The following is a 27,089-nucleotide window of genomic DNA, read 5'->3' as shown; positions in this document are numbered from 1 at the left end:
ATTTATTATTTATTTAATGTTTGTCTTTGTTTACATGTGTTCTGCATGTTGCGCTTCTGCATATTTGACAAGATCGAAATTCCTAATGGATTTCCTCTAGTTTTTGTTAAAGAGTTTCATACATTATTTTGGAAGTGTTATTTTATAAATCGGGTTTCATTTGAGCATTGATGGGTGATTTTGCCCTCTTTGTGTCTCAAGTTCACTTATTTTACTCCCTCCTGGTTTAGTAGTGGCAGCATGGTGGAACAGGGGTTAGTGCATGTGCCTCACAATACGAAGGTCCTGAGTACTCCTGTGTTCAATCCCAGGCTCGGGGTCTTTCTGTGTGGAGTTTGCATGTTCTCCCCGTGACTGCGTGGGTCCCCTCCGGGTACTCCGGCTTCCTCCCACCACCAAAGACATGCACCTGGGGATAGGTTGATTGGCAACACTATATTGGCCCTAGTGTGTGAATGTGAGTGTGAATGTTGTCCATCTATCTGTGTTGGCCCTGCGATGAGGTGGCGACTTGTCCAGGGTGTACCCCGCCTTCCGCCCGAATGCAGCTGAGATAGGCTCCAGCACCCCCCGCGACCCCAAAAGGTACAAGCGGTAGAAATGGATGGATGGATGGTAATCATTTTTGCAACTGTAATATTACACAGTTTAAACAGTAACACTGTGTTTGAATATAGGAACATAAAACACCATACTTAAATAAGGAATCAAATCAAATTAATTGCACATAAAAGTTAAATGAACATTGTACTAAAATAAATATCAAAACAAAGTTATTATTTATTTTTTTATTGTTAGACTTACACTTAGACAAACTTTATTGATCCACAAGGGCAATTGTTCCACACAGTAGTTCAGTTACAAAGGATGGAAAGGATAATGCACACAAGGGCACAACAAGAGGGCGAAAACAAAAGGTATAAAGTAGACTAAAAATACTTGCAGCTGTCTCTGCCAATGTTCGTCTTTGTTTACATGTGTTCTGCGTTTTGCGCTTCTGCATATTTGACAAGATCAAAATTCCTAATGGATTTCCTCTAGTTTTGGTCAAAGAGTTTCATATATTATATGGGAAGAGTATTATTTTATAAATCTGGTTTGATTTGAGCATTTTACTCGTTCCTGATTTAGTAGTCAGTCAAATGTACTCTTTTGCTTATAAATGCGTAAACCAAGCGGCGAAAAATATTCCTAAAGCATCGTGTGCTACTTTTTGGATTATGTTTACGTCACTTAATAGTAATATATAATACTATACTATACCAAAGTCATTTTGCCGTGATATGCAGTCTAACTACCCTCTACTAGGGTATAGATCAGTGTTTCTAAAACTTTTTTTCACCAAGTACCACCCCACAAAACACTTGGCTGTGTGCCACTGTAATGACTACATTAAAATACAGTAGTGTAGTAGGCTTAAGTATTCATTAAAACAAGACAGAGGTTTTATTTAACAAGTACAGTTAATAAGTTTGGCCACCTTAACATAACACAGTTTAAACAGTAACACGGTGTTTGAATATAGGAACTTAAAACACCATACTTGAATAAATAATCAAATTAAATTAATTGCACATAAAAGTTAAATGAACATTGTACACAAATAAATATCAAAACAGTTTTTCTGTAATTTTTTTATTGTTACTTACAGCTTTCTCTGCCAATGTTCGTCTTTGTTCTGCGTGTTGATTGGCTATGAAGCTGGCAAAAGGTGGACGTAAGCAGGGAATGTGAGGAACATTCGGTTCCCACGTATGTTGAGTGATAGAGATGACAGAGTAAGACAATTGTATTGTGTCTTAATTGTTTATTTTGGAGTCGACTACGGCCTACAGTAGTCGGATTGTAACGACTTCCATCGAAGGCTGATAGACCTTTGATAACGGCTCGAGTCACGTCAGTACAATATCACATTAAGTAATTATGTTGCGTACCACTAGATGACAGTTTAAGAATCACTGGTATAGGGGATGCCACTGCATACCTATAACATTGCGAGGATGTGTAAACACACAACTGAAATGGCATGTTGAGGAAACTCTTGTTTCTATACAACACTGGCTGCTTGAAGTGAAAATATGCATTGCATTGATCTTATAAGGGTTCAACAAGAATAACTTCTGCTAAAATTGTTTTGTTTATGTGTCTGTAACATGCCTGATATTAAAACACATCACATGTTTATTGCACAAGTCACCTATCAAATAAAATAATCTGCCATGTTTAAATGGATTTCTTCAATATTTGAGTAGTTTAACAAAGTCAAAATGTTTTTGCACAGATTTTCTTCCCTTTCAGTGGAACATTGTTTTATTAACACTTCATTCATGTTGACCAGAGGTTCTCAACTTTCATCACAGTTACAGCTACTATGACAAAAGGAAAAGGGGAGCTATTTGTGTTGTATTTATATGACTGGCAGCATTTAAATTGTACTTTGTTTCCTAGGCAGATCTCCATTCAAACAGTGCAGCCGTCGTCTTTATGCTATTTTTGTGGTTATTTGGTGTATGGACAACTCGTTTAAAATAGTGACACCACGTTTATTAATAGTAGCATTGGGATTTGCTAATAACTTTTTAATTATTTCTACTCTGCTACCAGACACCAACAAATTATAACATTTTGGTTTAAGACGCTAAACGGAAAAGGGGTTCAGTAAGTCAACCCTTGGGTTTGTTTACTGCTTTTATGCCACTTACAGGTAGTAACCCATTTTATAGTTGGTTTGGATTGAGGTCGGATTGTTTGAAGACAAATGGCTCATCCTAATAGTCAAATTACAACAGTCATTTCCATTAGATTATTATTTTGTAATGTAAGTGATTTGGCCCATTTACAATGAAAATAACAAAACATCTTGTTTTTCATGAGCTGTATGTTGTGGTCCTGCTTTGGAAGAATTTGAGCCACATACACATTTTAGAGATCAAATTTACTTAAATTTAAAACGTTTTGCACAATGAGTAGCACACGCATGTGATACAGTGTACATTCCTGTCACTATCTGTCTGTAAAATATATCATTAGACATTTTTTATTTGTATTTCTGTAATCTAGTAACAGCATTTCATAATTGATTTCCATTAATTAACATGAAAAAAACCCATTTAGAATAAGCACACATTTGATTGGGGAGTGGTGATTTAAAGTGCCTGTTTGTTTCACCATAATGCAAGTTATCAGCATTCACCTCTTTAAACTGTTGCATTGTTAGCTACAAGCTAATCTGAAAAACAGCAACAGGAATAACACACTGTTAATGTCATTGATTGGCTGTGTGGTGAACTGCATCAGAGTGTAATGAGCTGGCAGGTACAGTTTATGTGTGGTGTTGGATAGGTCTTTTGAGAAAAAACCCAATTGCGCTTTTTCTCTCCAAATTTGCTTTTGCAATTTGATTTGTGATTTTTATATTGTGCATCCAGAAAGTATTCAAAGCGCTTCACTTTTTACACAATTTGTTGTGTTACAGCCTTATTCCAAAATGGAGATGTGCTGCAAAGTCGATAACTTTCCAAAAGCCGCAGATATATGTTGTGAAATTAGTTATTTACCTATACATATTTTGTAGATGTTTATTTACATATCTTAATTGTTTCCAAACTATGTTTTAACACGGCAGTAAAACGGATAATCAAACAAAACACAAGTCGTCGTCATAGACCCACTAGCTGCGGAAGCTGGCTCTCCAATCAGCTAAACAGACTGAATAACTCCATGGTGAAGTTTTGGTGAATTTACGAAACACAAACAATACAAAAAGCATGCCACTGTAAGTTGATAATACTAACAGACACTCATAAACTTGTTTGCATATTAGCTAATACTAACGATGCTAGCTTTATTACATTACGACAGTACATACAAATATGCATGAAAACACGCCTACAGACATCACACATGGGACGGTTTAGTAAGTAACAATTGTTTTAGTTGTACTGTAAAACATACAAACGTTGCTTGGAGTGATGAATGTATAATCCATATGAGTAGGAATGCAGTGGACGGCTAGAAGAAGGATTGGCACTTCTACGGCCGGTTGAAAGCTCAGTCTAAACAGAAGGGCACTGCGGCACCTGCAGTGAGCGAACTCATCCAAAAGATGGCACCATAGCACAAACGATAACACCCATATTCAATGTCTTTGCTTGTTTTGTTTTTTTTTAGAATATTTGCATTAAGGCCATCGGTGAAGAAAAATCTGACATTTGGCTTTGTAATGATATTTTTTTTCCCTCCTATTTTTATTTTTTTTACTTTGCGGCGCTTCTTACTGGTGAGTCGCGAGTAGTGAGGCTGTCTGTGGTTCCTATGTGTAAAGATGGCGCCCGGCTCTCCTCCCACAGAAACAAATATTGTAAATGACTGAAAAGAGGGCTATCTGCTTTCAGTTAATTCTACTGTTAAATTTGACAAAACCAGACTATCCTTAAATCTCAGGAAAACTAGAATAATGCTGTTTGGTCTGGAAATGGAAGACGCCAGGCTCAATTGGGTCAGTGCTGGTTGCTTCGGCATTTTGTTGGTGTGGCACCGGCATGATATGTTGACATGCAGAGTTTCAAGCACTCTTCATTCTGTAGCGGGTGACTTTTCAAATGATGGTACAAATGAGTAGTGCTGCTACTTTTTGTAGCAACGCTTTTTCCGCATACTTTACATATTATGGTTGTCTGTTCAACATCTTCCCGCTTGAAGCCAAACCACCGCCAGACGATGGACCCTGTGCTGTTTTTCTTGGGAATTAATTCTTCTTCCTCCATTTGTTACCAGATTGGCACCTTCTCTCTCTCGTATTTCCACTCGCACTGCTCCGCTTGCACCACCTGCCACAGCTAACCTTACCCATGCCGCTACCTCTCTGCTCTGCGAGGGCGTATGACATATATATATATATATATATATATATATATATATATATATATATATATATATATATATATATATATATATATATATATATATATATATACATATATATATATATACATATATATATATATATATCACTATTTTCCTTAAAATATACTTTGCGATTATAGTGTTTTAACCGATTGCTCGATTGATTAAACAACCTAATCGATAGATTACTCAATTACTAAAATAATCCTTAGCTGCAGCTTTTTTCAAAAGACTGTAGGCTGTTTGATTTTGACTGACCTTTTGTAAGGTTATTAGAAGCTAATAGTATTGTTAAATGGTCTTACATATTTGAATAAGATACATTATTCAGTATTTTGAGTTCTGTGCTTTGTTATGGTGTATTGCACTTTATGGTGCCCTTGTGTTTTGGTACTAATAGCAGTACAGTATACCTAACGGGTAGTGCTAGACATCCTGTATCCGATACCATATTAATTTAACGTAGTTGTTTTAACTTAGTCACAAAAGGCCATTTTCCCTGTGCTGGACATGTTCAAGTTTCCCGTGCCATGCCTAAGTGCGATTGAGCGTGCTTACAGTCCGTGCTTTGGGTGTTAAGTAGGCTCAGGCATGGAACGATTGGCCTAATGTGAGTATGACCTCAGACTTTTCCTCAACCCCCGTTTTTGCCACTGGCGATAACTCCTAACCCTGTCCTTGTTTTAAATAATTAAGCAAGCTAGTTAGTTCCTAGCATATACACAACTCACGTGGCCTTGTGTATCAATTGCTGCCAGGGATTAGGAGGTGATTTGATACATGAACGCCATTCAAAAATAAGCGTTGATGTCATGCACCCACCATATTTCATGTCAAAGGCTGTCTGTTATAAATACTGCTTAACACTCTGTTTAAAACAGCTAGGTAGTGCTTGTTACTTCATCATTGTGTTTTGGATTTGTTGGTTTTATGTTTTCTTTCCTTTCACCTCTCCACTGGGAAGGGAAGGGATGTAGACCACACCTGGCAGCGGAAATAGTCGCATCAAACAAATCCTGGACTGCTCCAGAAGTAACTTGAGTAAAGTGGATTCATATACAAGTAAAAAGGCCACGTCCTCATCAAGCCTAGTCAAAAGTAACCGGTCCTGTGTTATTAAAGCCCAATGCAGCCTGCCCCTGCAATACATGGTGTTACGTAATCAAAGGGGTTTTGTTTCAGTTCTGTCATGTGTTGAATGTGGGCCAATTAGCAGTCAGCTATCAAACAGTTCTTGCTGTCCTTTTTTAGATTTGTCAAAACCCTTGCAATCAGTGCAGCACAGTCACACATGCTGGTGTACTTCCTGTACTGTTTATTTTAAGGAATTGAACATCTCCATCAGTACCATCTTGCAACAAAGGACTCTAGAACTGAATGACATATTCATTCTGTTATTAAAAATGAGGGAAAACATTATGTGGGCCAGTGCTCAATCTTGTCATTTCCTTCCTGTCACATTTTCAACATTCCTTCTCTCAATCCTTAGCCACATGGCCTGTTGGCATGTGGATTTGCCAGTCTTAGCAGATTTTTGTCAGCCTTAAGCAAGAGAAATGTTGACAGAAGTGTGCAAGGTAGCAGTTTGTAGAAACTAAGTTTACTTCTGCACCTAAGAAGCTACAGCTAATACAGCGACAATTTTACATTTCAAACTTGTTTTTCCAATATAATTTATTTTAATAATTTCTAATACATATAATCTAATACAAGACTTATGCTGGCTAGGGATGTTACGATATAAAAATGGCATATTACGGTTATTGTGACCAACATTTTCAAGGTTATAATTAGGGATGGGCAATATGGCCTGAAATTGTGATGCATAATGCAGGCTTCCGCGCGAACAATATATAAACAATATATTAATTGGTATGTAAGCGATGATAGAATAATTTCAAAACAGGTTACAAAGACTCCTAATTTGGATGCTGAGGTATGCAGTAACTAGGGCTGCAATGGTAAAAGGTATAATGATAAACTGCGGTAAAATTCCCAACAGTTAGTTATACCGTTTAAATTTTTAATTACCAAAAAACTGTAATTTATTAATGCCTTTTAGGCAAAACTGTTAATTTCCTGGAAACGAAGTCACAGCAGCACTGGCGCATGCACTCTAGTGCCGTTTGGTTTGAAAATCATGGCGGAACAAACTCCACAGACTTGGCTGTGGAGATTTCCCCTGGGAGTAAACACAGCCAAGCGCTTGGTTTAATTTCATTTTCCCTCGCTTCATTCCCATGGAGTATCGGCGTGCGTTTAAGAGCGCACTGCAGTTTTAAGATTGCAACAGGTGTGGACAATGTTGGAGACGGACGCATCTGTCCCACACAAAGTATACAGCGAAGGAGAAAAGTATTTTATGTTGCTTTTGTTTTCTCAATACAGCGTCCATCAACTGTGACTGAGAAATAATGACGTGAAGAAACATGCAGCAGTCGATGTGTCGGGAACGTTGCCACAACTTGTTAATAAAGTCTTTAGTTTGTTTACTGGGATGCTGACTCATCCTTTATTTAACTGCAAACTGTATCAGTGTTCAAATAACATAAATACTAGCTGTAATGTTTTGTCATCTCATCAAATTGAACGCAGGCTGTGAAAATTGTGTATTCGAAGTGAGAGGTATCACTCCTGTTTATTTTTGCTGGCCAAACTGTTGCACTGAACCTCAAGGAGGCATTGTTAGAGAAGAACAAAACTTGTTTATTAGACTTCATCTTAATTAGCCAAACTGCTTTGAGTTTTATATTGATATCAGAAAGTAAAGTCTTTTTTTACATTACTTGTTTTTTTTATGTCACAAAGGTATTACTTAAAACAAAAATGTATGTAACATAGTAGTTTGTTAATGTTTTTTGGTGTATAATTAATTACTATATGACATACACTACCGTTCAAAAGTTTGGGGTCACCCAAACAATTTTGTGGAATAGCCTTCATTTCTAAGAACAAGAATAGACTGTCGAGTTTCAGATGAAAGTTCTCTTTTTCTGGCCATTTTCAGCGTTTAATTGACCCCACAAATGTGATGCTCCAGAAACTCAATCTGCTCAAAGGAAGGTCAGTTTTGTAGCTTATTTAACGAGCTAAACTGTTTTCAGATGTGTGAACATGATCGCACAAGGGTTTTCTAATCATCAATTAGCCTTCTGAGCCAATGAGCAAACACATTGTACCATTAGAACACTGGAGTGATAGTTGCTGGAAATGGGCCTCTATACACCTATGTATATATATTGCACCATAAACCAGACATTTGCAGCTAGAATAGTCATTTACCACATTAGCAATGTATAGAGTGTATTTCTTTAAGGAGTTAAGACTAGTTTAAAGTTATCTTCATTGCAAAGTACAGTGCTTTTCCTTCAAAAATAAGGACATTTCAATGTGACCCCAAACTTTTGAACGGTAGTGTATATGGAAAAAAAGTGCAGTTATGTCTTATGGCTATCAGGTGCCATCTTTCAAAATTCTTACATTGTTTTTTATTTTTGAACCCTTTATGTACATAAAGTCCTATCTTGCACAATTTTCACATTTATTTCAGTTACTTGTGTAATTTTTTTCTGCCATAGTACTTTGTTTATAATGCTTTTGTTGCTTTCATATGCACTTTTAATTTCTACTTGAGGTCCATGAAACAGTGTTTTCATCCACAATAATGTTTCTTCTACAAAGGAAATCATTTTGAACGTATTGTGTTTTTTAAATAAAAGTCGGTTAAAAGATTTCAGTATAAATACTTTTTGAAAATGTTGAGTACATTTAAAAATACAGCGGTAATAGTGATAACCGTGATCATTTTGGTCATAATAACCGTGATAAGAAATGTTCATACTGTGACATCCCGAGCAGGAACATTAAAAATTCCAGTTGTATTATATTGTCAAAACTATTATTATTCTACTTGCTAATTTACTGTTAATATCTGGTTATTTTCTGCTCTTACAAACATGGTTATGTCTACACTTCAGTTAAAATGTAATAAACACCTATTCTTCTGTTGTTTAGATACTTATCATTAGTTTTGGGTGAGACTACAAATGTGGGTATCGATTCAATACCAAGTAGTTAGAGGGGCCGTATTGATACTTAACATTTTTAAGATCATTGAATGATTGCATTTTTATCACAGTTTCAATCAGACAAAAACACAGGATGGCTGTGTAACAATCAATTAAATATTTAAATTATTTCCTACTATTAGCTCTGATTTAAATAATTTGTACATTTTGGAAACAAAAACGACAAAATATTTTTTTACAATAAAAAATGTCGACGTAGCCACTGTAGTATCGACCAAATAGTGATATTATACTTGGTATTGTAACTATCGATATTAGTATCGATCTGTCCACCTATGTTAACGTTTACATTGCGTCCCTTTGCTTGTCGCCATCAAATTTGCTAACACAGCTAGAATGTGTCATCAAAATGAATTATAATTCTATAGCGATAATATTAAAAACGATTGTGGGCCAAATTCATATAATCTATGTTGTCTATATTGTGTAATCCTAGTTATAATTATCACGTTTCGTTGAATGTGTTTAAAAAGTGCTTAAAAACACACTCAAGTCTTTTAACCAAGTTTTATGTTTAAAATGTTTGTGTCTTGTATTCATGTTAGCATTTAAGCGAGCTAGCATTTAAGCGAGCTAGCAAATAGCGTGCTTGCAGCTTCTTTAGAAAACGAGCAGTATCACTGAGTTTTTCAATGTGTGGTATTACTGTCACACAGTTTTCCATTCATTTGAATTTCAAACGGTAATACTAACGTAACCGTCTAGAATTTTATTGCTGTTTATACCGGTAATTATTACATCCCTAATACTGGCATTACAAGACATGCAACAATTGATAAAAAAATATAATTGGAGTACATAAATGTTACATAATCATGGCTAGTAGAGGTGGGACTCTTTGGGCACATTATGATTCAGGAGTTACGATTCGATTGAAAATCAATTATTGGTGCATCATTAATGTAGATTGATGCAGTTTTACATTTCTTTTCTCTTTCGTTTGACTAAATAAGCAACTTTAAATCAGTGCATTTGTAATAAGAAACAGTTAAACTAATTCCCATTACATTTAATACATTAATGGAAATGTGTGCAAAACTGGAACCTAAGTGCCCTAAAATAAAGGAGCTGGTCGGATCTCTCGTTGAGGTGGCTTGCTGCAGACGGCCAAATTTTAGAAACGGTCTGCATTACTTTAAATTTACAAGAAATAAATCGATCATCGATTATTGACGTTTACTAATCGATTTAATAATCGTCCATGTCCGAACTGCGATTATTCTAAAAATAGATTATTTCCCCCACCTCTAATGGCTAGTAATAAAATCCATCGTATTTATTATTATTGCTTTTTGCCCTCTGTTAATGTTTGTCTTTTTACAAGCTTTTCACAACAGTTTTACTGTTCCAGGTTCAAACATTTGGTGTGGAGGCTCCATGCAAGACGGTGGATGACTTGACGAGTGGTATCGTCATGGCTCAAACCCTACAGAAAATGTAAGTTGTGATTATTAATAGTGCTGTCAAGCGATTACAATTTTTTTTTACTATTCATTATTAATTAATCTAATGACGTAATTTATTTTGTTACCTAAAAAAATGTTATAAGACAAACAAAGTGGCTTTATTAAGTAATTCATTGTTTTTAACAGACATGAACAAATGCAGTCTTATTTACAAAAAATAAAAAAAAACAGATCTATATAAAGTGCTGTAACACATAAATAAAACAGTAAGAACACTTTTTGAACCTATTTGTGAGCACCATAAGAGATGCAACAATGACATGGAGACCTGCTTAAAGTTCAGGCAAATTTAGAAATACAACAACGGCTGCTGACTTCAAGATAATGGAGGTCAATGAAGCAGAGTCATCAAACAGCTGTCGAAGGTGCTAAGAAATACTATGCTTTTTCTTTGGTGATATTTCTTAGTGGGGGAAATGCACTTTTTAGGGGAGAATTTTGCCTATCGTTTACAATCAATATGAAAACCGTCACGGCAGATGTATTTTTGTTTTAATGCAATTCAACTCGTAAATAAATAAAAGTCAGCTTACAGCGAAGCCAATGGTAGGTCCTCTATTCTTCGCATAAAACCCAATAAAAAAACATTCAAAAAGCGCCACAAATACTCCATTTACATTTTGTGACTTGAATATTAACCAAGTATTAGTGATATTGTTCTTATAAGTGGGAGGTGTGGGATCTGAGCCGAGGATGTTGTTGTGGCTTGTGCAGCCCTTTGAGACATTTGTAACGAAGGGCTATATAAATACAGTAAACTTTGATTGATGATTGATTGATGGATAAGCGCTAACGCAGACAAACTATTTATAACGGCGCCGTGATCACTAGCGTGTGCATATGTTTAGATCATCAAGTGGTAACCTGTTTCCCTTGCTTCCTTTGCTCATGAAAGTTTATTATAGATCATATGTCATGCCTCTCAACTTGATAGTAAGTAGAAGGACGAGGATACAATCCGACATGTTGGTACACTTTGACAGCCAATTAAGACCCGTAAATGGGGAGAACGATACAAAAAGGCGCTTTGTTCCACCCCCATTTTCTCCGCGAGAATTATGAGTCTTTCTTTATTTAAAACGGAAAATTAAAAGATTCTATCAGTCGGCATCCTAATGACCGCAGATATTGCAGAGTAAGTGATGTTTTATTATGTTTGTTGGCTCTCATGAAGTCTGCAGCGAGTAATAATCAGTGATCCATCCATTCATCCGTTTTCTAACGCTTGTCTCTCTTTGGGTCGCGGGGGTGCCGGAGCCTATCCCAGCTGCACTCGGGCGGAAGGCGGGGTACACCTTGGACAAGTAGCCACCTCATCACAGGGCCAACACAGATAGACAGACAACATTTACACTCAGTTGTTGGGAAAAAAAGCGAACGTTGTGAAGCGTTTTTGAAATTAATGCGTTCCGTATGCTTAAGATAAAATACATATTAAAGGCCTACTGAAGCCCACTACTACCGACCACGCAGTCTGATAGTTTATATATCAATGATGAAATCTTAACATTGCAACACATGCCAATACGGCCGGGTTAACTTATAAAGTGCAATTTTAAATTTCCCGGCAAACTTCCGGCTGAAAACGTTTCGATATGATGACGTTTGCGCGTGAAGTTGAAGCGGAAGTATTTGGAGCCCATTGAATCCAATACAAAAAGCTCTGTTTTCATCTCAAAATTCCACAGTATTCTGGACATCTGTGTTGGTGAATCTTTTGCAATTTGTTTAATGAACAATGGAGACTGCAAAGAAGAAAGTTGTAGGTGGGATCGGTGTATTAGCGGCGGACTACAGCAACACAACCAGGAGGACTTTGAGGATAGCAGACGCGCTACCTGAACGACCTCACCTTGACTTCCTCCGTCTCCGGGCCGCCAACCGCATCAGTGATCGGGTGAAGTCCTTCGTCGTACCGTCGATCGCTGGAACGCAGGTGAGCACGGGTCGTGATGAGCAGATGAGAGCTGGCGTAGGTGCAGAGCTAATGATTTTAGCATAGCTCTGTCGAGGTTCCGTAGCTAAGTTAGCTTCAATGGTGTCGTTAGCAACAGCATTGCTAAGCTTCGCCAAGCTGGAAAGCATTAACCGTGTAGTTACATGTCCAGAGTTTGGTAGTATTGTTGATCTTCTGTCTATCCTTCCAGTCAGGGACTTATTTGTTTTGTTTCTATATGCAGTAAAGCCCGATGCTATCACGTTAGCTCAGTAGCTAAAGTGCTTCACCGATGTATTGTCGTGGAGATAAAAGTCACTGTGAATGTCAATTTCGCGTTCTGGACTCTCATTTTCAAGAGGATATAGTATCCGAGGTGGTTTAAAATACAAATCCGTGATCCACAATAGAAAAAGGAGAGAGTGTGGAATTCAATGAGCCCTTGTACCTAAGTTACGGTCAGAGCGAAAAAAGATACGTTCTGCACTGCACGCTAGTCCTTCACTTTCACGTTCCTCATCCACAAATCTTTCATCCTCGCTCAAATTAATGGGGTAATTGTCACTTTCTCGGTCCGAATCTCTCTCGCTGCTGGTGTAAACAATAGTAAATGTGAGCAGCCCTTCCTCCGGTGTCGTCACGCTACTTCCGGTAGGGGCAAGGCTTTTTTTTATCAGAGACCAAAAGTTGCGAACTTTATCGTCGTCGTTCTATACTAAATCCTTTCAGCAAAAATATGGCAATATCGCGAAATGATCAAGTATGACACATAGAATGGATCTGCTATCCCCGTTTAAATAAAAAAAATTCATTTCAGTAGGCCTTTAAATGTTATTATAAATGTGTATGTTACTACATTACATATATACTACCCGTCAGGTCGGGCTTATACCGCCACGGGTAGGATGTACCCCCGTGCTACCTACCGCATTCGGGCAGATGGGGCTCGTAAACCTGGTAAGGCAGCCCATCGAGGAGAAGGAAATCTCCAAACTCAAAACCACCGCTGCCTTGCAGTCTAAAGGAGTAAGGCTAAGGAAGTAAACCCCGACAGATAATCAGGAGCCGGAGTCTCAAAGGCAGTTTGACGTAGCGTCATTCCGGCAACTCCTGCGGCGTCACTGGTGCCAAGCTGTATCGACACTCGTCGCTCCCTTGGATCCACCAGCCACGAGGAGAGGGGGGGGCTTGCTGCCTGGACAACAGCTTGCCCTCCATAGTTCCATGCCAAGGCCATGTAGATCCACTGGAGAGGTCATTCCAGCCTCACTTGCCGTTGAGACACCCCCCGCCCCCACACCCCCTTTTTGGATTTACACCATCGTCTACCAAGACGGAAGGATGCCGACGACATATACGTATATACTTAGTGCATGTCCATAAAACCTGAATGCAGGTGTTTGGATGTTTTTTAAGGGATTTTATAGGCAGAGTAGAGCGACTTCCATAGGCTCCATTGTAAGCGGACTATTGATCGCATTTATTTACGATTTAGAATGCATAAAAAAAGAAAAATATATGTGTTCTTGTCTTACATAAGGTTTGTGAATGAAAGGCAACATTCCAAAAAAAAGTACAGTTCCCCTTTAATAACAGGATTTTCAAAACAAAGATTAAGATTTTATCTTAAAAAAAGGTTTTCCAAAAACGCTTCTAAAAAAGAGGGGTTAACTTTTATGCAACCAGTATTTTATTATGATACAGTATTTGTGAAGGAAAATTAGATATGTATGAAATGAATGTAGTTGTACAGTTGCTTGTCTTCATGCCAAACGCTCTGCCCTTTCATTATCTTTCCAGAGATCTAGTGTATTTCAGTGATGCATGGATTAGTAGAATCAAGCCAGATGTGGGGGACAATTGGAGGTTGAAGGTAAGAATTAGTTTCTTTGTTTTAATTATTGTGCATATGGGGGTCACATAATGTCATAATAAACTAAAATAAAGCTGTGTTTGCACTTGTCAATTTGGGGCCTGGGCATTCACATACAGTGCTATTTGTACACTTAATATCTTAGATTTTTATGTTTTTCACTTTTATATTGCGTTGCCACGTCATGTGAAACGAACCTAACCACACTATAGTTTACTTGCAAGAAGTCCAAGACCACCTTTTCAACCCGTCTCGGTCCTCTAAGCTTTGGTTTAGGGATAGGCAGTAAGGCCTAAAATATATTTTGCCATATATTTTGCTGCCTCTTGCGATAACGATACACATCATGATACATATATATATATACATATACACTACCGTTCAAAAGTTTGGGGTCACCCAAACAATTTTGTGGAATAGCCTTCATTTCTAAGAACAAGAATAGACTGTCGAGTTTCAGATGAAAGTTCTCTTTTTCTGGCCATTTTGAGCGTTTAATTGACCCCACAAATGTGATGCTCCAGAAACTCAATCTGCTCAAAGGAAGGTCAGTTTTGTAGCTTCTGTAACGAGCTAAACTGTTTTCAGATGTGTGAACATGATTGCACAAGGGGTTTCTAATCATCAATTAGCCTTCTGAGCCAATGAGCAAACACATTGTACCATTAGAACACTGGAGTGATAGTTGCTGGAAATGGGCCTCTATACACCTATGTAGATATTGCACCAAAAACCAGACATTTGCAGCTAGAATAGTCATTTACCATATTAGCAATGTATAGAGTGTATTTCAGCCCTTTGAGACACTTGTGATTTAGGGCTATATAAATAAACATTGATTGATTGATTGATTGATTTCTTTAAAGTTAAGACTAGTTTAAAGTTATATTCATTGAAAAGTACAGTGCTTTTCCTTAAAAAATAAGGAAATTTCAATGTGACCCCAAACTTTTGAACGGTAGTGTATGTGTATATGTATATGTCCATCCATCCATCTTCAACTGCTTATCCGGAATCGGGTCGCGGGGACAACAGCTCCAGCAGAGACCCCCATATACATGTATGTATATGTATAAAAAAAAATTATATATATATATATATATGTATATATGTACAGTACAGGCCAAAAGTTTGGACGCACCTTCTCATTAATGCGTTTTCTTTTTTTTCATGACATGTGTCCAAACTTTTGGCCTGTACTGTATGTATGTATGTATATATAATATATATATATATATATATATATTTTTTTTTTTGTTACTTGATGCTATCTGGTCAGCGTGCTAACTGTTAGCGTTTAAGTTTGGCTTTGGATCTTCAGCATTCACACAAAATCTCTTGAAAAATTGTATCTTCTTTGAAACATATAAATATATTTACTGGTTTTCAAGGTGAAAACTACCAAAATGGCCCCCGCATTCTTTGATTTGTCAGTCTGTGGACCTTAGTAGAAAAAGTTTGGGCACCCTTGATCTACTTGTTAATGTACTTACTGTTAATATCTGGTTTCTGCTATAATGCGGATCTATCTACATTTCTGTTGAAATGTTATAAGCACTTATTTTTCTGTTGTTTCGATACTTTACTTTAGTTTTGGACACTATTCAAATTTGGATATCGATCCAATACCAAGTAGTTACAGCCAGGGGCAGAATTGGTCATACTAATGTAAAATTTTCAAAATCATTGAATGATTACATTTTTGAACACAATATTTCCTTATTCCTTTTTACTACATCCAAAATTTAGACTAAAGTCAGTAGTGAAAAACGACTATTGGCTCTTATACCTGAGTGTGTAAATGACAAAAACGACAAAAAAATATTTTGTCATAATAGTACATATAAATCTAATCACTGTAGAATTGGCCATTAACTGATACTACACTTGGTATTGTTGCTGTCGATATTTGTGCCTGTTTACATTTAGGAGCTCTAGCTTAGCAGTTAGCTATGCTTTTTTGTATCCTCCTTGAATGTGTAGTGTAGAATGTTTAGCTGTTCCTTGTCTTCCAGTTCTCCAGTTAAAACAATGCTTTTAAGAAAAAAAACTTTTTTCTGCCACCATGGAGGGAAACATTAGTGAACAGATTAGAAGGAGCTTCTTCTTCATCGTATGGGCAGCTGTTTTCCGGCACCCGGACCTGAGGCCGAGGGTCTATGCCTTTTACCACCCCAGGCCCGGGGGGCCCTCCCGTTCATATGTCAGGACACACAGAAGTGAGCCAGGTCACCGAGCAGTCATCCAGGTCCGCCAGGCCACGCAAACCATTAGGAGCACGATAAATCGGGCAACGCAGGATCACGTGGTCGGCAGTCTGCTCCTCCGCGCCACACTCACACGTCGCGTTAGGTGCTAAGCCCCACTGGAACATGTTTGAGCGAAAGCGACCGACACCAGTTCGGAGGCGGTTAAGCCTCACCCAGGCCACTCGTGGTAGTGAGAGGCCTGGTATTGAGCCGGTGTCAGGTATGAAGTCACAGAGTCTGGAGGAGATGGTATGCTCCAGGTCCGTGCTCCATTTGTGATTCGCCCAGTGGAAGAAGAAGGAGCTTTGCACTGTGGAGGGATATTAGCAGTAAGGCTGAAACGACGCGTCGACGTAGTCGACGTCATCGGTTACGTAAATACGTCGACACCGTTTTTGTGCGTCGACGCGTCGCATAATGACGTCACACTACCGTCATGGCGAAGCGCAGAGCAGACGATCAAAGAAGACGATGCGAGCGGTGCGAGCGAGGGGGGAAAAGCATGCCAAAAGTGGTCAAAAGTGTGGGAGTATTTCAATAAACGGCCTAATAATGTCGTTGTATGCACACTGTGTCGAGCGGAAATGGCCTATCATAGCAGCACAACGGCTATGAACGAACATTTGAAAAGAAAACCATCAACTAGTCAATCGTCCGCGCGAGCATACGTTGTCATCATTACACAAAAACATGAATGTGTCATTTGTATCTGCTAGTGGTGTAACGGTACGTGTTTTGTATTGAACCGTTTCGGTACGGGGCTTTCGGTTCGGTACGGGGGTGTACCGAACGAGTTTCTAAGCTAAAGCTAAAGTCTTAACAAGCTGCTTTGCTCCGTCTGCCTGTCTCAGCACGCAGCATTGTCCCACCCACACAACCATCTGATTGGTACACACGCAGCATTGTCCCACCCACACAACCATCTGATTGGTACACACGAAGCATTATCAGCCAATCAGCAGTGCGTATTCAGAGCGCATGTAGTCAGCGCTTCAGCGTGGAGCAGATAGGTGTTTAGCAGGTGAGCATGAGGCAGCAGACTCTCCCCAAATGATAATAAACACCTCCCAGTCAACTACTAGTAACATCACTATGAGCCCGTTGACCTTCTAGAAACTTAAACTGCAGCTCAGCTCACTCGCAATCCTGGCTTGAGGTGAAGGCTAATTACCTCTCAGTTCCAGCCACATCGACCCCTTCTGAGCGCCTATTTTCAGCTGCTGGGAATATTGTAAACAAGAAAAGAACCAAACATGTAGACATGCTAACCTTTCTTCATTACAACTGTTAGACACTCACTGGAATGAGTAGAATTGGTTATTGTGTACTGTGTTGGACTGGATGTTTATTTTGCACATTTTAAAAGCAATACTTAATGTTTACAGTGCTCCAGAATATTTAGATTGGCACTTTTTTGTATTGGATGTTTATCTTTATTTTTGCACATTTTAGCAAATAAGCAATACTTTCACTTTTGTTGAAAGGTTTACACTGTTGTTACAGAATATTTCCTTTTGCACTTTTTTGTATGGATGTTTATCTTTATTTTTGCACATTTTAAAGCAAAATAAGCAATACTTTTACTTTTGAAATGCTTATACTATTGCAGAATATTAAGATTTGCACTGGATGTTGACTTTTATATTTGCACATTAAAAAGCAAATAAGCTACTTTTAATTTTGTTAAATGTTAAAAGTTTTAAATGTTTACATTGTTACAGAATATTTAGTCATGTTGTTGTCAATGTTGACTGAGTGGCCATACTTCTTTTTTTTTGTAAATAAAAGCCATGCCTTTTGAAAAAACAGGCCTACATTTATTTTTTCATCTTCATTTTGAATACAAAAATAATCGGTAAAAGAAAAAATAATCTATAGATTAATCGAAAAAATAATCTATAGATTAACCGATTAATCGAAAAAATAATCTATAGATTAATCGATAGAAAAATAATCGTTAGCTGCAGCCTTAATTAGCAGCTAGCTCACAAGCAAGGGTGTTACATTGCATTTAGGATGCCTTCATTCGAATGTTGCTGTCAAATTTGCTAGACACAGCTCAAATGCGTCATCAACATGTTTTATTACAATATGACAATAGTATTAAAAGCTCTATCATCAGCCAAATTTATATAATATCGTATATGGTCTATATCGTGCAATCCTATTTTGGATGATACAATCCACACTGGATCAAACTGGATTTATTCTAACCAAACCCAACGTGACAAGTGTAAACACAGCCAGTAGAATCAGAAATAAAAATATTTGCTCATAATTGAAATTATGTGAGGGATTAATTTAATTCACTTCACTACTTTGTTTCATGTATGTATTGTATATATGAGGCATATATCTACATATATTTAAATATGTTATAGGTCAGCAATCTAAAAAAGATCCTCAAAGGCGTCCTAGACTATAATCAGGAGGTAAGACAATTTGTTCCTTTTTTTTCTTAACACAATGGCAGTAGATATTATAGTATGTTTTTTGTGTGTATTTCCTTCCCCACAAGATTCTTGGCCAACACATAAATGACTTCACACTTCCTGATATCAACCTTATTGGGGAACATTCTGATGCAGCAGAACTTGGGAGGATGCTGCAGCTCATTCTGGGCTGTGCGGTCAACTGTGAACAGAAACAAGGTGCACATTAGATTTGTTTGCTAAACATTATGTAATACGAAATATATATGCTCTCGTGATCAAGTGTTTATTTATATATGTAGAATACATCCAAACCATTATGATGATGGAGGAGTCGGTCCAGCATGTCGTCATGACAGCCATTCAGGAGGTACATTATCAAGCCTGATGATAATTTTTTAGACTTAAATATGAAATATTCAAATGTAAATATGGGTCAAATGTGTATCTAATTCCTGAATCATGTTATTCTATGTTATCATACTGTTTTGTCAAACAATGACACTTTTTTCCCCCAACAGCTGATGAGTAAAGAAACACCAGTGATAGGAGGTAATGACTCCTATGTGGATCTGGACAGACAGGTATTGACACTTGTGTTAGACATGCAGAACGGTGTTCATATAGCTGCATTTTGTGTTTATTAGGTCTTGTTCACACTGCAGATCAATTCTGATTGTTTTGCCCATTTGTGACCTGTATCGATTTTTTAAATTTGAATGTGAACAATGCAGTTCGAAACATTTTAAATCCTACCCAGGCCTCTTTCGTATGTGGGTATAAATCAGATATGTAAGTGATGTGACTGCAGTGTGAATGCTCGGGTCGCATTCATCTGACCAGAATGTCATCAAAAAGCAATAAGAATCATAATTATTTGCCAAAATAGACGTTTGCAAAATAAATAGTTGACAAATGAGCAAAAAAAACAGGCGGAAATAATATATATTTAGGAACTCACGTCAATGTTCCACCAGCTCTCGCCCACACGCTCTTTGGAGCAGACATTGAAACAAACGTCCCGCAAACGGTGAGAGTCAAAGTACTTTCCCTCTTCCTTCTTAAGCTTATAAGCACAATATTTCTGTTCAGATAATGACTGATTGCACAAAATCCTTAAAATTGACACAATTGCGCCGGGACTGACACCTACTAGAATTGGAGCCATGTTTACTTCCGTAAACACTACAACATGTGTGACGTCATGTCTGCGTGCTGGTCAGACTGCGTTCACTTCATTTCTGTGGAGTCTCGGCGTGCGTTCAAGAGCGCACCGCTGCTATTAGATGACGACTGTATTGGAGACAGACGCATTTGTCCCACGCTTAAAAGTATACCGTGGAGGAGATGTTGGTTTCATTTTCTCAACACAGCGTCCTGCTGTGACTGAGAGTTAATGACATGAGGAAACATGCAGCAGGCGATGATGTGTAGGGAATGTTACCACAACTTGTTAATGAAGTCTTCCCGTTTGTTTACTGGGATGGTCATCTCATCGAACTGAACGTAGGCTGTAAAGATTTTGTATTCGATGTGAAAGGTATCACTCGTGTTTATTTTTTTTGGCTAAACTGTTGCACTGAAACACACAGTTGGAGAAGAACAAAGCTTGTTTATTAGACTTAATCTTCATTAGCCAAACGGCTTCGTGTTTTATATTGATATCAAAAACTATACACCATGTTTTTACATGTTGTGGATTTGTTCATTTCACAAAGTTACTTAAAAAAACATTCATGTGACATATCACTATGTTAATGTTTTATTGTGTATAGTTAATTCCTATACAACATATTTATGCTCAAACTCTTAATTGGTCTGTCCCAGTACAGCATGTACATGCGCATAATTTCAAAAAATACTTCTCTCTATTAAAATATAAACATGGAGATAAAGGCATCATGTAATGTGAAAAGAGTGACATGTTGATACTATAAATGAACATAAAGACAAATATTTGCCTTTAAATATATGGATAATGTTTATAGCCCTATTAGACATTAGGTTCACACCCCAACGTAACACTGTTTTACCAAACATAATGAATAATCCTGATTAATAATTGTGATTTCACTTCCTGTCAATGAGAAAGGACGCAAAGAAAAAAGCTCCGCTTCTGCTACCGGAGTTTTTGTTAAGTCTGAAGATTTTGACCACTGATTTGACCACTGATTTGACCACTGATTTGCGATCACAGCCACAGGAGAGTCACCTGGCATCTTCGATCTGATTTTGGTCAGTTGAGAGGCACTGATACGCTGAAATAAGGCGAGTGGAAGAGCCGTTAGCCTCAAGCCAAAGGCGCCTCCCGCAGTTCAAAGCGGTTGCCTAGCAACCAAAAGTTACGGCGAGTTTACAGCTGTTTTAAAGTGATCCCGACGTCGCAGAGTGATATAAGTTGACAGGCTGACACCTCAAATTGATCTCTGAACGGCGCAAGGTACGAAATTGTTGAAAAAACAAGTTAAAAGTGCCGCAAGTCGCTAAAGAGGTAACTGCCCTTAAGACATAAGAGGCGCTGACGTCAGTGACTGCCGCGATGCCAAAAGTTAAAGGATTGACTGGAAAGACTGATTTGAAGCTGGGCACAGGACATGATGGGATTCAAGAAGGGATACTACAAAAAATACTCCAGGAATTTAAAGAAGAAATGATAGAAAAATTGGAAGAATTGATGGATGGATGGAAAGAGGATATGAAAGAAATGAAAGAAGAAGTTAAAGAAATGAAAAAAGAGAACAACTCCAGAAATAAAGAAGCCACTGAAATGAGCAAACAAATGAAGATCCTTCAAGAAGACAACAACATGCTGAGGAACATCATAGATGAAATGGATCAGGATAAACGAATGAATGATATCATTGTGACAGGGCACCGAATTAAACCAAGATCCTATGCGAAAGCTGTGAATAATGAAGGTGAACCAGATGAAATGGATATGGTCTCAGCAGAACAGCAAGTGGTCAACTTTCTGCAATCAAAAGAAATTGAAATTGACATTAATACCATCGAAACATGCATCCCACTGAACGGAAGAAACAAGAACGCCACTCCAGTCGTGCTCGTGAAACTCGTAAACAAAAAATCTAAAATGGCATTGCTGAGACAGGGAAAGAAGCTGAAGGGAACAAATGTGTACATGAATGAGCATCTCACAAAACGTAATGCTGGAATCGCCAAGAAAGCACGCGACTTGAGAAGGCAGGGAAAAATCCAGGGAACTTGGAGCGCCAACTGTAAAATCTACATCAAGCTGAATGGAAGTCCAGAAGCAAGAGAAATTGTTGTCCATGACATCAAGGACCTGGACAATTTTTAAAGTTTACACAGCTACCACAACAACGATGATAATGGACTCTGAAAGAAAACAAGCACCTAAATTCAGCATCGGCACTACTATGTTCCAAGGGACGACTAAACAAGAGGACCTAGATTCAGGATTGCATCCACCTACACTTATAGAGATTATTGAAACAACATCAAAGTTTGTTGAACAAGAAAATGTGGAACTAAAAAATTTCTGCAACAAAGATCACAAAAACCAGGATTTGGAAAATGATATAGATCCAGATACAAATTTTTTCTCCCACATCAGTAATAGTTGTTTTTATTATACAGATGATCAATATAATAGCAACATTGAATGTGATAACAAATTGTCAATTATTCATTTTGAATAGTAGAAGCTTGTATGCAAATTACAACAACATTAAGAACTTTTTGGAACACATCAACGAACCCTTCAAAGTGATTGCTGTCACAGAAACATGGATTGATGATAAAAAAGGAATAGATTTTGATCTGGAGGGATATGAACTAAACTACATCAACAGAACCAACAAAAATGGAGGAGGAGTAGCTGTGTACGTGATGAAGAACCTGAACTACAAAGTGGTAAAAAACATGTAATTTGCCATAGATAATATCTTAGAATGTATAACCATTGAAATATGTCAGGAAAAAAGCAAAAACATATTCATCAGTTGTATATATAGATCACCTAAGTCAAGTATAGAAACATTTGAAGAATGGATCAAGGCAACTTACATGGACAATGGTCAAAGAATAATGTTCTTATGTGGTGACTTTAATATTGACTTATTGAACCCCAACAAGCAAAAGTCTATTGATGACTTCATTGATACAATGTACAGCATCAGTCTATATCCTAAAATCACAAAGCCAAGCAGAATCACAGGACAATGTGCCACGCTTATTGATAATATTTTTACCAATGATTTTGATAATAACACTACAAGTGGTCTACTTATAAGCGACGTTAGTGATCATCTGCCAGTTTTTACAATATATGATGGAAACTACAAGAAGAACATGGAAGACAAAAGGACATTTCCAAGACTATGCACAGAGAAGACGATGACTGCCTTCAAAATTGAACTACAAAAGCAAGATTGGGACAATGTGTATAATGAAAAAGGGGTTGATGAAGCATATGAACATTTCTTAAACAAGTTCATAATACTTTATGACAAACATTGTCCATGGATACAACTCCGTAACAAGCAGAGAAAGAATAATCAACCATGGATGACAAAAGGATTAAAAAATGCTTGTAAGAAGAAGAATACACTATATAGAAAATGTATAGCACAAAGAACTATAGAGGCAGAAATTAAGTACAAAAAGTATAAAAACAAGTTAACAGACATACTACGATCATGTAGAAAAGAATATTACAGTGAATTATTGGACAGGAACAAAAATAATATGAGAGCAACATGGGGCATCCTCAATAGCATTATTAAAAATGGAACTAAGAGGGACTACCCTCGATACTTCTTAGATGAAAATAAAAAAAATTACAACATAAAGGAAGTAGTTGAAAGCTTCAATAATTATTTTGTAAATATTGGACCAAAATTGGAAGAAAGGATTCCAGACCCAGTTCCAATTGAGGACTATAATGATACCATAGAGCGAAATCCCAACTCCATGTTCCTCAGTAATGTGACACAGGAGGAAATCAATCAATCAATCAATCAATCAGCTTTATTGTCCATTCTTACATGTACAAGACACATAAGAACTGAAATTACATTTTCGGCACAATCCCGCTAAGAGCAGACATACGTTACAGGGAGACAAGACGGGACCGCCAACGGATCAGCCTCACTTAGGCGCTCCTCAAAAAGGTGGGAAAAAGGTGACATTGGGGGGAGGGTGGAAGTAAAAAAAAATATCAGTCTGAGGCTGGACCCTCAGGAATGGTCCAGACTGAGTCCGAGGAAAAAAACCTCACATAGCATGGCACACATAAACAAGGTACATTTAATCACAACAAACTCGCAACAAAGTCATCCAACAGGACCTTGGAGGCCAGCAGCTGCTGTTGAGCGCTGCTCAGCCCCCACAACCCCGGAGGAATAAAGCAGTGGTGAAGGCGTTGATTGGGGAAGGGTATGTGCGTGCATGTATGCCCAATTAACTTGGGTGAGATGTTGGATTGTCTTTATGGGCCGAGGCCGGCCCCAAGAGTTCAAGAGTTCAAGAGTCCGACCCAGGTGCTTTTGAAGAAAAGGGAAAGGTCAAAAGCGTCCATCTTTGAGGAGTCCTCGGGGGAGTGTTTTCAAACAGCCTGTTCCTCAAGGCCATTCGAGGGAGTCAAATCGTAGATTAAGATGTTGTTTTTTTCTTCGAGCAGTCAAAACAATGACATTCCTGCTCTATATGCTGGCTCTGACAATTCCAATTTATTCTTTCTGTAACATCATCAAGATCGAATCTACCTTGCGATTCAAATCAGCAATCGCTCCAGTCTGTGATCCCACAGCACGACCCATTCCTTCCATTGCGTTGAACAGCCTGTTGGCCCCTTGAGTGGCTGCCATCGTCTTCCGAATTTGACGATACACCAGAGCAATGCCCAGCCCAATCAGCAAATGCCCTGCGATCACAGCTCCAAATAGGTAGATGTCTTCCACGTCCTCGATGGAAAGGACTGAGAGGCACATGATTCTCCAAGTATTCCAGGAATCTCTCACGTACCCCGCAGCAATGGTTCCATCAGGGCAGCCAGGCTCCCCCGAGCCTCTTTTCCTTGTCGAAAAGACTGTGTCAATTGCGTCGAGAGTCCAGTTGATCAAATTCATTTTGATGTTTAGATTTGAGGACAGCTCAAGAAAAGAGGCTTCAAAATAGTTACAATCGTGAAAAAATGTAAATCTAAGACTTCAACTGATTGTAACGGAATTGATATGGAAACGATAAAAAAGGTTATTGAAGAGATCTCAGGACCATTAATGTATATTGGTAACATATCATTTCAAACAGGTACATTTCCAAACAAAATGAAAATAGCTAAAGTTGCACCAATTTATAAGACTGGAGACAAACATCAATTTACAAATTATAGACCTGTTTCTCTACTTCCACAATTTTCTAAAATCATTGAAAAACTGTTCAATAACAGATTAGAAAGTTTCATAAATAAAAATAGAATACACGAAGGGAACCAATATGGATATAGAGCTAATGTTTCAACTTCAATGGCTTTAATTGAAATTACAGAAGAAATTACCAATGCAATAGATAGTAAAAAATGTGCGGCAGCGGTTTTTATGGATCTAACTAAAGCATTTGACACAATTAATCACAATATTTTCATCAAAAAACTAGAACGATATGGCATCAGAGGGTTAGTCTTAAACTGGATAAGAAGTTATCTAACGAACAGGAAACAATACGTGAAGCTAGGCGAACACACGTCTACAACGCTAAATATATCCTGTGGTGTACCTCAGGGATCAATACTAGGACCTAAATTATTCAATCTCTATATAAATGACATTTGTAAAGTTACAAAAGATTTAAAGTTAGTATTATTTGCGGATAATACAACAGCGTTTTGTTCAGGAGAGAACACACAGGAGATAATACAAATAATAACAGAAGAAATTAACAAATTAAAAAGATGGTTTGACAAAAACAGACTATCGTTGAATCTTAGTAAAACTAAAATAATGCTATTTGGTAACAGTGGAAGAGAAAGTCAAACACAAATACAAATAGACGGAATAGAAATTGAAAGAGTAAACGAAACCAAATTTCTAGGTATAATGATTGATGATAAATTGAACTGGAAATCTCACGTAAAAAATATACAACATAAAGTTGCAAGAAACACGTCAATAATGAATAAAGCAAAACATGTTCTAGACCAAAAATCCCTTCATATTCTCTACTGCTCACTAGTGTTACCATATCTGAGCTACTGTGTAGAAATATGGGGAAATAATTACAAAAGTACACTTCATTCATTAACGGTGTTACAAAAAAGATCAGTTAGAATAATACATAATGTTGGATATAGAGAACATACAAACCCTTTATTTATTGAATCAAAAATACTGAAATTCCACGACATAGTGAATTTGCAAACAGCTAAAATTATGCACAAAGCAAACTATAACCTACTACCCAAGAATATACAACAATTCTTCTCAAAAAAAGAGGAGAAAAATAATCTTAGAGAAAAACGTAATTTAAAACATGTGTTTGCACGTACAACACTTAAGACCTTCAGTATATCAGTATGTGGAATTAAATTATGGAATGGATTAAGCAAAGCAATCAAACAATGTACTAATATGATACACTTCAAGAAACTCTTCAAACTTAAAGTGTTTACAAAGTACAAAGAAGAAGAACCATGACAAACATTCTCAATTTATTTAATCCATCCATTCATTCATTCTTAAAGTAATCTTACTTATTTCATCATATGAAATATGACTTACTTCACCAATTATTATTATTAAATTCTTACTATTATTTATTTATTTATTTTTATTGTGATTACTTATGGAGTTTATTGTGAAAAAATTGTGAACAGGAAGTGAACAAAAAGTTTTGCAACTGTTATGTAAAGAAAAGGGGTATGATTAAATAAGCTCTGCTTCTTCCTACTCCTTTTCGAACATGTTGAAAATAAACTGGAAATTGTGATGTATCATGTTGTATGCTTGCATGTTCGAAATAAACTCAAACTCAAACTCAAACTATTGATAAAAAATAATCGTAGTTATTCATTTGGCCATTATCGTGCAGCCCTAAGTGTAAGACTACATCTCATATGAACAAAAAGTGCAGTACATTTTATGGCCATCAGGTGCTATCTTGC

At 37.4% G+C, this 27,089-nt stretch overlaps 1 protein-coding gene across 3 annotated transcripts in view; it reads left to right on the top strand.

Annotated features, from left to right (window-relative positions):
* hook3 (hook microtubule-tethering protein 3) overlaps positions 1–27,089 on the top strand; it is a 59,577-nt gene that overhangs the window by 5,489 nt on the left and 26,999 nt on the right. For all 3 annotated transcript variants that reach the window (XM_062031156.1, XM_062031157.1, XM_062031155.1), the window contains exons 2-7: positions 10,345–10,430; positions 14,196–14,268; positions 18,899–18,949; positions 19,036–19,168; positions 19,252–19,319; positions 19,471–19,533. In XM_062031156.1, the coding sequence (XP_061887140.1) occupies positions 10,345–10,430; positions 14,196–14,268; positions 18,899–18,949; positions 19,036–19,168; positions 19,252–19,319; positions 19,471–19,533 (474 nt within the window). The remainder of the gene's footprint in view (positions 1–10,344; positions 10,431–14,195; positions 14,269–18,898; positions 18,950–19,035; positions 19,169–19,251; positions 19,320–19,470; positions 19,534–27,089) is intronic.

This window comes from Entelurus aequoreus, linkage group LG21, assembly GCF_033978785.1.
Source record: "Entelurus aequoreus isolate RoL-2023_Sb linkage group LG21, RoL_Eaeq_v1.1, whole genome shotgun sequence".
Taxonomy (NCBI): Eukaryota; Metazoa; Chordata; class Actinopteri; order Syngnathiformes; family Syngnathidae; genus Entelurus; species Entelurus aequoreus.
This window is presented reverse-complemented; position numbering and strand designations above follow the sequence as displayed.